General features: G+C 37.8%; 1 protein-coding gene across 5 annotated transcripts in view; it reads left to right on the top strand.

Annotated features, from left to right (window-relative positions):
- PPP2R3A (protein phosphatase 2 regulatory subunit B''alpha) overlaps window positions 1-13278 on the top strand; it is a 200798-nt gene that overhangs the window by 75820 nt on the left and 111700 nt on the right. For all 5 annotated transcript variants that reach the window (XM_047875324.1, XM_047875326.1, XM_047875325.1 and 2 more), the window contains one exon: window positions 7569-7835. In XM_047875324.1, coding sequence (XP_047731280.1) covers window positions 7569-7835 — 267 coding nt within the window. The remainder of the gene's footprint in view (window positions 1-7568; window positions 7836-13278) is intronic.

A 13278-nucleotide genomic window follows, 5' to 3' on the forward strand; every position in this document is an offset into this window, starting at 1 on the left:
CCTTACCCTCAAGAGTTTACATTCTTTGGAAAATAATTCTCAGATTATAAAATACTGCAATAGAAGCACTTTTTACCTGAACATTATTGGGATTGATAGTTACTCAGTAGAGTATCACACATTCTATGGGTATGTACTATAAAGCATGTATATATTAAACATTTTTTTTTAACTCAAAACAATTTATTCACATCTTTTGATAGAGGGCCAAAGCCTTTTCTTTGAGTGTTATGATTGGAAGTTGAAGTTCCATAACATCTTTCTTTTTTTTTTTTTTTTAATTTTTTTTAACATTTATTTATTTTTGAGACAGAGAGGACAGAGCATGAATGGGGGAGGGTCAGAGAGAGGGAGACACAGAATCTGAAACAGGCTCCAGGCTCTGAGCCGTCTGCACAGAGCCCGACGCGGGGCTCAAACTCATGGACCGCGAGATCGTGACCTGAGCCGAAGTCAGCCGCTTAACCGACTGAGCCACCCAGGCGCCCCCCATGACATCTTTCTTTAATAAATCACACTCAGTACATTTATTGATTGATTTTCAGCTTCAGCTTCTTTAAAGTGACGAAGGAACTTAAGTTAGTAGTGAAGCAATTCCAATATGGACTCCTTCTCAATTTTAATGATTTTGTTCTTTATCTCACCTCCACCTAATTTTACAGCAAAAAAATTTTAGTAATAGTTTGCCTTTACTGAATCTATAAAACAGTTCAACTTAGAGGTTTTATTTTCAATTTTAGAAATTTTAGAAACTTTTTTTTACACAGTCACATTTCATTTATGTAACATGTAATTGAATTGAATAATTACTGTAAAAATTACAACCAGTATAAACAAATGGGTACAAGCACAACCAACTCTTAATAAGCATACAACTCAACTACTGCGATAAGATATATGAGAGCATAACAGAAACTGTTAGCCATGAATCACTGTGTTCCAGGTGTTGGGTTCTCCCTTTTAAAGGAGAAATGGGGGCGCCTGGGTGGCTCAGTAGATTAAGTGTCTGACTTCAGCTCAGGTCATGATTTCATGGTTCCTGAATTTGAGCCCTGCGTTGGGCTCTGTGCTGACAGTTTAGAGCCTGGAGCCTGCTTTGGATTCTGTCTCTGTCTCTCTCTCTCTCTCTCTCTCTCTCTCTCTCTCTTTCTGCCCCTCCCCCACACGTGCTCTGTTTCTCTCTCTCAAAAATAAACATTAAAAATAATAATAATAAAGGAGAAATGGAGATCATTGACTAACCCAGAGAATAGGTTAAGTGGAGGTCATTTAAGGGTAACGCTATTTCATTAAGAGAATTGTAGTAAGAGGGCTTACATAGTCAGGGAAGCTTTCATGAAATAGGTAAAATTTGAATTGGATTTTGAAGGGTGGTTAGAGTATATATCATCTGAGGAGGAGCATTCTCAGGAAAGGGATGAAAAGCCACCCCTCTAAGGCCACACATTGCTGCTGGGAAGAACAGAGGGAATGTAATTTAAGATGTGGTTATTTGAAAAAGTGTTAAATCATAAGTCCAAGACCTAGTGCCATTCACAACACACTTTTTTTGATGTTTTAATTTGGAGGTAAATAATGAAGGAAAAGATCATTCTAGGCAAGAGTATAAGAGTATAGGAAAAAAAAATCACAGAACACTGGAGAGCTCAGAGTTAACATGTAAGCCCAGTGATAGGAAACGGGGGGGGGGGGGGGGGGGGGGGAGAAGGAAGGGCCCAAGTTAAAGCATTAGACTAATGATTTCAGTTGTAATCTTCTGTCAGCCATACTATATATTGAAAGCTTTCATGTATGATTTTGTATGAGTGGAGGATTCCCACAGCTTGAAAGAAAAAAATTTGAAAACCACAGGTTTAGACTTTTAAGCCCAATGTACACATTATCGAGTATTGTCAGAATGTCTTGAAAGGAAATCAAGAAAAAAGATAAGTTGTAGGAAACAGTGGAAATCCAAAGAATTTAATTCCCACTAAATTAGACAAAAGTTTAGGAGAAGACAGTTGTGAGCTCTGTGAGCTATTTTTGGTTTAGGGGGTTATTTGGTGATATTTGGTTTATATTTTCTAGAAATAGAAAATAAATATTGATTGAACAATGTGATTGAAAGTAAATATTGAAGAGGATATTTGAAGATTTATTTGTAAATGACTAAGGCAGATATTTAGTATATAATAAAATAATAGAGTATTTTAAAAATTTGCGATTTCTTTAAAGGTCCTTGAAAAAGAATGTCTCACAAATTCAAGACATATGTCATTGCCATTTGATCATTTTTTGTACCTTTATCATAGCTAGGTTTCACTCACATGTATCTAAAGCTGCTTTCTTATGGCATGCAATTGTTCTACTTTTTAAAAAAATTTTTTTAATGTTTATGAGAGAGAAGAAGAGACAGAGTGTGAGCGTGGGAGGGGCAGAGGGAGAGGGAGACACAGATTCCGAAGCAGGCTCCAGGCTCCAAGCTGTCAGCACAAAGCCCCGTGTGGGGCTCAAACCCCTGAACAGCAAGATCATGACCTGAGCTGAAGTCGGATGCTTAACCGACTGAGCCACTCAGGCGCTCCCACTTTTTCTTTTTATGTTTATTTCTTTATTTTGAGAGAGAGAGAAGGAGCCAGGGTGGGGAGGAGAGAGAGAGAATGAGAATCCCAAACAGGCTCCTCGCTTTCAGCGCAAAGCCCAATGGAGGTCTCAAGTCATGAACCCATGAGATCATGACCTGGGTCAAAATCAAAAGTCAGATGCTTAACTGACTAAGCCAGCCAGGAGCCCTTCAGTTGTTCCACTTTCTTAACCAATATTTTGACAATAAATTTCAAATGTGCCCAGATCCAGAATCACTTCCAAAAAAGTATATTAGATAACTAAGATAGTTTTCTACACACAAGCCAGGAAAAAATGATTTAATTTTAAAATACAAGACCAACAGATCTTTCTGTATTAACATTTCAGGATGGAAGTTTGTTTTTCTCCATATTTTAACTGGATATACCTAGAGGGCTTGGGATATTTGCTTCCCTTCAAATAAGAAATAAAAAACTATTCTTAAAATTATAGATTCAAATTTGAAGTGCAGCTTGTTCTTTTTTCAAAAAATACCAAATAGCAAAACCAAAAAAGCTTTACATGTTCTTTTTCTAATAGTTTGAAGAGAAACTGATTTACATGGATTGACACCTCATATACTCTGAGTTTAAGAAGTTAGCATTATGTGAGAAGTCGCTATTTTTAGGTCCAACTGTAATGTTTCTAACTTTGGTGCTAGAGTAGTGGGTGCTTGCTTCCTTTCCCAGAAGGCTCTGTATTCTCAACATGTGCAGGTCAGTTTGACACAAAGCTATCCATAAGGAGCAACAAGCCCATTGCAGGCGTGTTTCTAACTTGAAAATTATGAGCAGGTATTGGGAGCCACTGGCTATATTTGGGAACCAGCTGCATGTCAGTACAAGCATGGATTGTGGTCCCTGGAGACTGGGAGAGCACAATGCTTGAACTTAATTTCTTTTGGAGATAAGAAGAAAATACCTTTCTACCTGACGAGATTGACAACTTACTAAATCTGACTATCTTCAGAAGTGTGCTGGACAGTTGCTAAGTAAACATCCACTTTTCAAAGATGATGATCAAGGAAACATCTCTACGAAGGGACCCGGATTTAAGGGGAGAGTTAGCTTTCCTGGCAAGGGGCTGTGATTTTGTTCTCCCATCAAGGTTTAAGAAGCGGCTGAAGTCATTTCAGCAGACACAGGTTTGGAACTTAGGTGTTTTTTTAAAATATTTTTATTACTAATAAAACCACCCAGTGAACTAACTTACAAATAATTTTACAGCTCACTTGATATTAGAGCAAGGAATTAATCTGTGTCCTCTATTCAGCTATTTGCAGAAAGCTATTTGTAGAGAGATTCCAACAGGTTTAAAAATAGACCTTCTGGACCTGAAGTACAGTACTCACATTTTTCTCTTGTAGAGAGGGAATCTAGTTTTAGAGACAATAAATACACCTTAACAAATATTTTACAGTTTACAAATTTTAATAGAAATCTCTGAGAAATTAGAATTTCTTGTTGGCACTTTGAATCGATAAACTATGTTTGTATTAACATACTTACATCTGTAATGAATTGTTTTTAAAGTATCAGTCCTGGTTATCTCTCTTTTTTTTTTTTGAAGGAAGAACTAGTTATATATATAGACAGTTGTGTGGGTGTGATATAATATATGTGGGTAGCAAAGGATGGCAATTAATTTCTGGATTGTCCTCCCTCAGCACGCTGTGATATTAAGTCATTTCTGCCTGTGATGACAACTTTGTGGAACCCATGCTTACTTGCTTATACCCATAGGGCCGGTGTTTTACTAAACAACTTGCCTCACCTTGAATACAATACAAATCAAGGGTCATATAAGTGATGGTCACCCAGAATCCAACAAGAAACCATAGTTTTATAGTTATTCTGATCCAGGGTACTTTTAAATTGAGTGAACCATATGAAGTTGCTTAAAAAAAAAAAAAGTCAAAAATGGTCAAATATTGGAAATGCTACAATGACATAATAGTGTAAGGATATCTAAATGATACTATGTTTATAGGCTAAAACTGAAATGTAGAATTGAGATATTTTACCTAGCTAGTTCTATATTAATGCTGTTTCTAAATTTGAATGATACAGTTTAATTCAAAATGAGCAGATGCTAAACTTGCCAGTAAATCTGACAAATTTCGCATTATTGTCTTTTAATCTATAGTATTTATAAAGGTCAGTTTTATTAAACTAAATTATGTGTCTTTCATTGAATTCAGTGGAAAGGAAACTGATAACACATAAAAGTACAAAATAAATGCATCCTTTTTTTTCCCTTTTAAATATTAACATCAATTTTATTAAATATGGATTAATCTATGAATTGATAAATACTTGCCAATCAGTGAATTGCTTCATGTTAAGAAATACAGTAAGGAGAAGAAGGTACCTTATATAATTGAGTATTTCCCCTTTAAATAAAAAACGTGACAGGTAGCCAGGGTTTGTTCTCAATTGTTACTTATTTCTGTCAAAGTAAAAGTGTAGAGTTAATATAGAAGGTCTTGTTCTAAACCTTCTCCACTAGCATGTGCTCACGAAACAATTGGGCTTCATCCACACTGGCACCAGTGGTCTTAATCCTATGGTTATAACTGCCCAGGATGTCACATCATGGGAAACATTTTGGGGAAAGAAAAAAAGAATTTTCATGATTGTATACTTGTAGTCTCATAAACCTCTTTCAGCATAGAATAATAGAAAGGGAATGACAGTGATATAAATGACCTATTTATATATAAATGTAAAGCCCCCTGAAGAATTATATGCCTTCTTGTAGAAGTTTAGGAACAGTGTCTACTGTTCTTGACTCCTGGGACTGTGTAATATATACAGATTTAGCATTAAAGCAGAGAGAAATGTTTACTTAGAATAGATTATCAATTTGTTAAATCAGAGGTGGCTTGTAAACTTTAAAGTGTTTTACAAATGTAAATGATTATTTTATTTATTATTGAATCTGAAGGATCATGCTAAATTATGTTTAATCTTTTGAGAATCTCATGCTTTGGCCTTATGACTCATTTTCTTTTTTTTTTTTTTTAATTTTTTTTTTTTTCAACGTTTATTTATTTTTGGGACAGAGAGAGACAGAGCATGAACGGGGGAGGGGCAGAGAGAGAGGGAGACACAGAATCGGAAACAGGCTCCAGGCTCTGAGCCATCAGCCCAGAGCCTGACGCGGGGCTCGAACTCGCGGACCGCGAGATCGTGACCTGGCTGAAGTCAGACGCTTAACCGACTGCGCCACCCAGGCGCCCCAAGACTCATTTTCTTAAATAAGGACATATCTATGCCTAGCACTGTTCTGGACCTTTTACCTATGTTACTTCCTGTAATTTCCTGTAATCTTCACAACAACTTCTAAGAAGTAGGGGTTATAATCTGCTTTATTACTAAAATTCTAAAAGGTAAAGTAACTTTCCTGAGGTCACAGAAGCTAAGCATCACTGTTTTCTGTTAAGCTTTTCATATTTCATGAGCCTCACTTCTCTCTGTGCCATTTCTTCCTTGACTTTGCTTTATAGGGGTGACATTCTGATACTGCAGTAAAGTCTTGGTGTGACCAACTGGACTTTAATGTCCCCAGTAGTAGTAATGTATGAGCAGACTCCATTCTATGTATTAGTGTCAGATATTAACCTGAGACGGGCCATGTATGACAAAAGCAGATTAAATCACATATTTGTGTGAGTGATGTTTATCTTCCTCTAATACTCATGCTTTTCAAGGGTAGCCAAGATTTTTATCCTTAATGTAAAGATCATGTTATGAGCCCATATGTCAAAAGGAAATATGATATTCAGATCTACTACTTCAGATAAATCATTATTCAAATTTTAGGAATGGCATTAGCACAATTTAAAGAAAATATTTGAGTAATATTTTGTGTTCATGGTAGTTAACAGTCATGTCCATCTCTCATACTTCATGTAGTATATAACACAATGCCATGCTCATGCGCCTTGATAGATAATTTGGTCAAAATTAAGAGAAGAAATTAAAACTCTGAAAATCTTCATGGAATCTCTTTTGCTTTTTCTGTTAGGAAGCTCAGAACTAAATTTAGTCCTCATTGGTAAAGTAGTCCTCCACCTGAATGTTAGTGTACCTCCCCTCCCCTAAATCATGGATAATCTTAATCTCCTCATTGCCCTCCTCCCTCCCCTACCTCACTTTTATGCTCTCTCCTTTCTCATGTCTCCATATGGCATAACACATCAAATCCTTTTTGGAAAAAGGAATGATATAAACTATAAGTGAGGTAATAAGCTATGAATGGGGTTTGGCCGTGATGAAATTAATGACCATGATCCTTGCCTCTTAGAGGTTACCAAAAATGAGAGTAATGTGTATCATGGAAAAAAAAATGGCATGCCCCAAGGGGCAAGTAAATCAGTCTGGTGGAAGATATCCTGAAACTAAAATGCTTTAATTTTCTTCACAAGACTTTTCTCTGCATCATGGACTGACAGTGATTTTACCTAGACAAAGTCAAACTAGAGAGAAAAAGGTAAAAGGATACCCCTGACCAATACATTTTAGATTTATGTATTTTGAAAGAACTTATTCTGTCTGCCTGTTGAAGGAGAGGTAGAAATATGCAGAAAGGTGAAGAATAGTCTTCAAAAAGGATTTATTATTTCCTTTTCCAACAGACTAAGAATACAGCTTGAGATTCTTAATGTGTCAACTAACATTACTCTTAAATATCTGGCACATAATTGATGGGAAATGTACTGTAGGATTTTTAAAGCATAAATCTGTGTAAACTCAGGTATTGACAGATAATTAATGTATTTATTTAGTATGGATAGGCATTCCCTAGAAGCACACTTATCATCCTCTACAGTAGAGTGAGCTCTTACTGTCTCTAATTGTGGCTGCTTGTATTTATGCCCAACTTCTTGTTACTGGTGAGGACTTTCAAGAAGTATATGCTGTTTAGAATTTCTGTGTTTCATAATCACATTCTCCTTCCAGATTCAAAATAAACCAGAAAAGAAACCTGGAACACCACTTCCACCTACAGCCACCTTTCCAAGTAGTCCCCGACCTCTCTCCCCTGTTCCTCATGTGAATAATGTTGTGAATGCACCATTGTCCATAAACATTCCACGGTTCTACTTTCCTGAAGGACTCCCAGATGCCTGCAGTAACCATGAACAGACTCTAAGCAAAATTGAAACTGCTTTCATGGATATTGAAGATCAGAAAGCAGACATCTATGAAATGGGAAAAATTGCAAAGGTAATATAACTACTAAATATAATCTCTCTTTCTCTAGCAATCCCAGTCTTCCTCTCTTCACTGCCTCTTTGCTCTCCTTTTTAAGCATGGCTAGGTTTTTTCCTATGTTGAAAAAATGTATTTGATCCTGATATATCATCTGTGGTCCTATTTCATGGAACTCATAAGTTTGAAAAAAATCTTAGTGGTCTTCTAGTCCATCTTCCCATTTAAGATAGGAATTCCACCCATGACATCATTAACACATAAATTCATTCTCTGCTTGAATGCTTTCAGTGACCAGAAGCTCACTATCTTGCCAAACAACCTGTTTCATTATTAAATATCCTTACTTGTTAGAAAATTTTTCCTCATATTGAATATGAATCTTTTTTCGTTCTTACCCATTAATCATAACTCTTCCCTGAGCCAGGCAAGGAATGATTGGGCCAGCTCAACACTAATTCTACTCAGAAATAAATGGATTTTCCACTAGGAACCAAGTCTTTAATATTTTCCAGTATACGCACCTGCTTCTAATTAAGATCTTAGCCTCTCATGCTAGGACAACTGAATATCTTCAGTAAGTGGATCCTCCATCTCCAGTCTCCTAGAACAATTAATACTGGGCAGAGAATCAGATTTTATTTGATCATGCCATTCCCTCGCTCAGCAGTATTCAGGGATTCCTCCCATCTATAGCAGTACTTTGTTTTGTTTGGGTTTTATTTTTATCATGCATGTAAATTGAAGAGTCAGATCATATCTCAGGTTTTAGCAGTGGTTTCAGGTGGTGCTGCAAGAGGCAGAAGGATTTAGTAGACTAAGGTTTGCATGTGGGCAAGTAGGAGACCAAGTTGAAGGTCCCAAGACCCCATGCACACTTTCACAGTTCCCCTACTTTCAGGAATAATATTTTCAAGTTTGGAAACTACTGATCTTGAAGATAAAGCCCAAACTACTATTACCTGCATGAGCCTGACCTACTTGCCCTCCCACAGGCATGCCTCTGCGTTTGGGCTCTCATACTTCTCCCTTCCAAAATGGGCTTCCACTCCTGACAACCCCCACATAACCCATCTTTTAAGACCTAACTTCTATCATGTCTTTGGAGAAGTCCCCAAATCCCTACTCCAGTCATGCCCTGTCCTTTTCTCTACCTGCTGTCAGAACATTTGCTACTACTATTAAATAATTTGTAAATAGAGTGGTTTTAGGGGAAGTGAAAAGGAATTCTTTTATTCCCCCTTTGTTCACCACCCCCCATCTTAGAACTTGCTTGTTGATCCCTCAGATGTTTCTAATGAAAAGTAAACTGACATTGCAAAAATAAGAGCTCACCTATCTCTACTTATTTTAGACATGAGGAAACTAAAGTCCCGTGAGTACCTGAAGTCACAGAACTAGCACACGTCAGGAGACAAGTTCTCCAACTCCTGGCGTTGTGCTGTTTATACCATATGTTATCTCCCCTGAACATATGCTAACATACCATTAGCAAACTTCCAGTCAGTATCCACCCAAATAAATCACAGGTTCTTTCAGGGCACTGGCATTTTCTTACCCAAAGTTTTGAGAGATGGCCACTCTATGAGCCAAGATGGTAAATTATCTGAATGGGCTGGAACCATGAATCTAAATCCAAAAGACAGAATTCAGCAAGGCTGAATGAAATCTACATTTAGAGATAACATGTTAACTGCATAAATGCCAAACAGGGTTATTTCTAACCTGGAGACTGTGAGAGAGAAACAGGCAGTTACATGGACTGTTTCAGGCAGGCAGACAAGGAGAAACTGTCCAGATTAAGGGACATAGTAGTTCCCTGGTGCTGTGCTCACCACATCTGGAAAGCCAATCCAGATGGCATTTAGTGCCTCACTGACAGAGACCTATAGCCTGTTCTGTTTGGAATACAAGTCCTGTAGGACTTCAGCCTTCCTCTGAATATTCCCAACCCCTGACTGAGGATCCTATTCTCCTCTGCCTTTCTGTTACCTTGTCTCCCCACTCCTACTCTGGTCCTCCCACCCCTGTATTGTGGTAGCCCTTGCCCTGCTCCATGGTTCAGTGAGAAGAGAGCAGAAAAGCTAAGGACTCCACAGATGGTCAAGAAAGGTGTAGGAAAGAATGTAGTCCAGTCAGGGTAGGGGTCTGTGCATGCTGGGGAGTCAGAGGAAGGACTTTGCTCTTTCTAGGTAATGAGGATCAATCCGTATGTGATATCAGGAAAAACTGCCAGTGTTGAAGCTGACAACATAGAGAAATTTAAAAATTGTGTTTAGCCCTGGTAATCGTAACATATAACAATGTACCGCTTACACCAAATTGTCATGTGGCACAATAACCAGTATACATGTACTGTCTGAATAACTTGTCTGAATCATACTTGATTATAGCCCTCCATTCCCTTCATGAGTACCAGGCATTTGTGTTCATTGCTCTTAGACCTTAATTGTCAGCTCACGCAGCAGGGTAAACTGGTCATACTTCAGAAAGTTAAAACTAACATTGCATATAAAAATGAAGATGGGTACATAGTAACCTCAGTAGGTATCACAAGTGTATTGGTTTGTCTTGTTTTGTTTTGTTTTGCCTTACTCTATTAGTTCATTTTATTGGATTTTGCCTCTTCATGTTTTAGATCATTTATTTTTTTATTTTTGTTACTGTTGAGGTATAGCTGCCACATAGTGTTAGATATTAGTTTCAGGTGTACAACATAGTGACTTGACAAGCCTACACATTATGCTATGCTCACCACAAGTATAGCTAAAAATCATTTATTTAAAAAGTTTAGTTAATCATTTCTTCCATTTAGCTAATCCACATTTCATCCAGCATTTAGTTGGCTGTGGCTCTTAACATGCACGAAGCAGTCCTGTTTTCAGTTATGTTTTACTATGCAGATTGGTCTTCTCTGACACTAGGCAGTGGACTCTATGCCTGTAGCACCTGTGCTGCACGTGCTTGGATTCTCATGACAAGCTGGTTGTAGGTAAAGGAGAAGAAAGACAGCCTTTAAGGGACAATGAAGCAAGAGGGGATTGGAGCAATCAGTGAACACTTCTCTGAATTCTTGTAGTCTATAAAGCTCTTTGGAAGGCCAGCTTGAGTTTGCAATCCACTCTTAGTGCCACTTAAGTGTAGCTGTAGGGACTGGGGTCTTTTTTTTTTTTTTTTTTTTTTTTTTTTTTGAAGTGCAAAGAAAACGCTATGTTTATGAAATCTGCATCTGTTGGTGAAGTTTAGCTCATTCATCTTTGACCTCAAACAGCCCTAGAGAAGTTAATCGCAATTTCTGATTAAATTCTCAGTGTGTAGTTTGTACTTTTTTCCACAGCTCTAAGTGATGACAGAGAAGAAATTAATCTAGAGAATGAATCTAAGAGAAAAGCAGTGTAGGAACATACATTGAAGAACAGTAAGAAACGTGCTTGTTAGAGACTGGGCCAGAAGACTCGCCATTGAGTTTTGGCCTCTAGCAGGAGGTTGAGGAAGAAGAGTGAGGCTGTCTTCTGAACCATACACTGTCAGCTCCTTTTTTCTGGCTGAGGGAGCACTGCCTTGACCTGTCATGCCTGTGTCCTGTAAGCCAACTTCTCTGTACCATTATTTCTTCGTCTACAGTATGGGCTGAAAATACCTGCCCTCTTCTTCGTGGGGATCATGTGATGATCGAATGAAATAACATTTTAAAATGTTAAAGAACATTGCACATGTTAGGTAATCATCTCTTCCTGTGTGACTCATTAAACAACTTGCTTTCAATTCTTTATGTTGTTGGGCCATTCTTCGATCAAATTATACATGTTCAGTTTTCCTTGCTCCAGCAACTTTGATTACCATAGACTGACTCTTGGTACCTCCCCTAAATCTGAGTTTCCTAACCCCATTTTCTGTATCTCTCCATATCCCCACTTGTCATCCATTCTTTTCCTTTGCAAAAAGTCTTGACACTGACTTGTTCTCTCCTCTGTTAAAGTCTCTGTTCTGCTGCCCTCGGATTAATATCATTTACTTTTTTGGGCTTCTTATTGATCTCCTGGCTGCCTTTATCTTAATTCTTTGATTTTTGAGCAGGTGCAGCCGGCCATACATTTTTTTAAGTAACCAAAGTGTAACATCTGCATTGCATTTTTTTCCTTTGTCATTTTCTCCAAGGACTAATACTCTCCTGCTGCCTAATACATGGCTACTTAGGGTACCCCACTATGAGAAAAATAGGCCAGCCCTTACCAATCTATTTTAAAACATATCCATTCTATACATTATCTCTTAGAATTTTGCCTTTGATTTTGCCTTTGACATAGAAATTTATGTGTCGGTCTCTCTGTCACTTACTATTCCTTAGGAGCTGACATGTATGCATTTTAACAGAAGTCTTCTAGAGAAAAGAGTATAATTCAAGCGAAAGAAAGTTGTTTAATAGTGAAAGTAGCCCCACAGGATGTAGTCAGCACACAGCCCCAGGTAGTGTTTCAGCTAAGAATGGTAACCACTTCCTGAAGTTGAGCTAGAAGATTCCTGACCCCTTCCAATTCTAAAAAATCCATGAGTGACTATAATGGTGGGAGTTTCAAGCACTTTGGCAAGCCAGTTCCAATCTCTCCCTCTATGTACTTTCTCCGTTTGGGGCTCTACACTCTTGCCTTTATAATGCAGACTATTCTTTTAAGCTTTCCTAGCAGTTGCCAGTAGCTTGTCATATCTAAGAACATTTTCTTGGCAAACTACCATTCTGCATGAAAGGGAGAATTGGAAAGTGGATTTGACAGTTTACCACCCAAAGGATATTAATTGTGAGCTTTGTACTTTGGCAATCATAATTTACACAATAAACAAAATCCATTTGGTTGCTAAGCAACACCTTTCCCTCATTCTCGACCTCATTGGTGGTATTTGACCTTTGGACTTAAGAAATCTTAAGGTCTACCCTGTTTGCAGAACATGCTTGCTTTAGTGGCCCAGGCAGGAGCAGCCTCTTAATTCTGCCCTGTACTTAGCTCCTATGGCTTGAATTTCACCTTCCATATCCTCATCTCCGACGTGAATCCAGCAACCTTGGGTGTTCTGTCATCATAACTCAGAGTCATTATCTCAGATGAGATACCTTCCGGCTTCTGTGGTGATTCCACATGCACTGAGACCTCACACCAGGAACAGCTTCTCTAGAATCCAGTATGGATTCACATCTAGTGAGCCTCCAAAGGAAAAGCTTCCATTTTTAGAATGATGAAAGCTCAACAGATTCTGTGTCTAATATGAATAATAAGACTGTCTTTAATTACAAGATACACCTCTTTGAAGGGTTCCAAATTTGGGAGTATGTTTTATGTGCATATACAAAATTGAGAACATTCAGAGACTATTTCTCTGCTATTATTTAGATATTATTACTTAAAAGAATTTTCCCTCTAGGAAAAAAGTAGGTAAATTTGATAAGAAGTCTTTCTTGTAAGAG

This window comes from Prionailurus viverrinus, chromosome C2, assembly GCF_022837055.1.
Source record: "Prionailurus viverrinus isolate Anna chromosome C2, UM_Priviv_1.0, whole genome shotgun sequence".
NCBI classification, from domain to species: domain Eukaryota; kingdom Metazoa; phylum Chordata; class Mammalia; order Carnivora; family Felidae; genus Prionailurus; species Prionailurus viverrinus.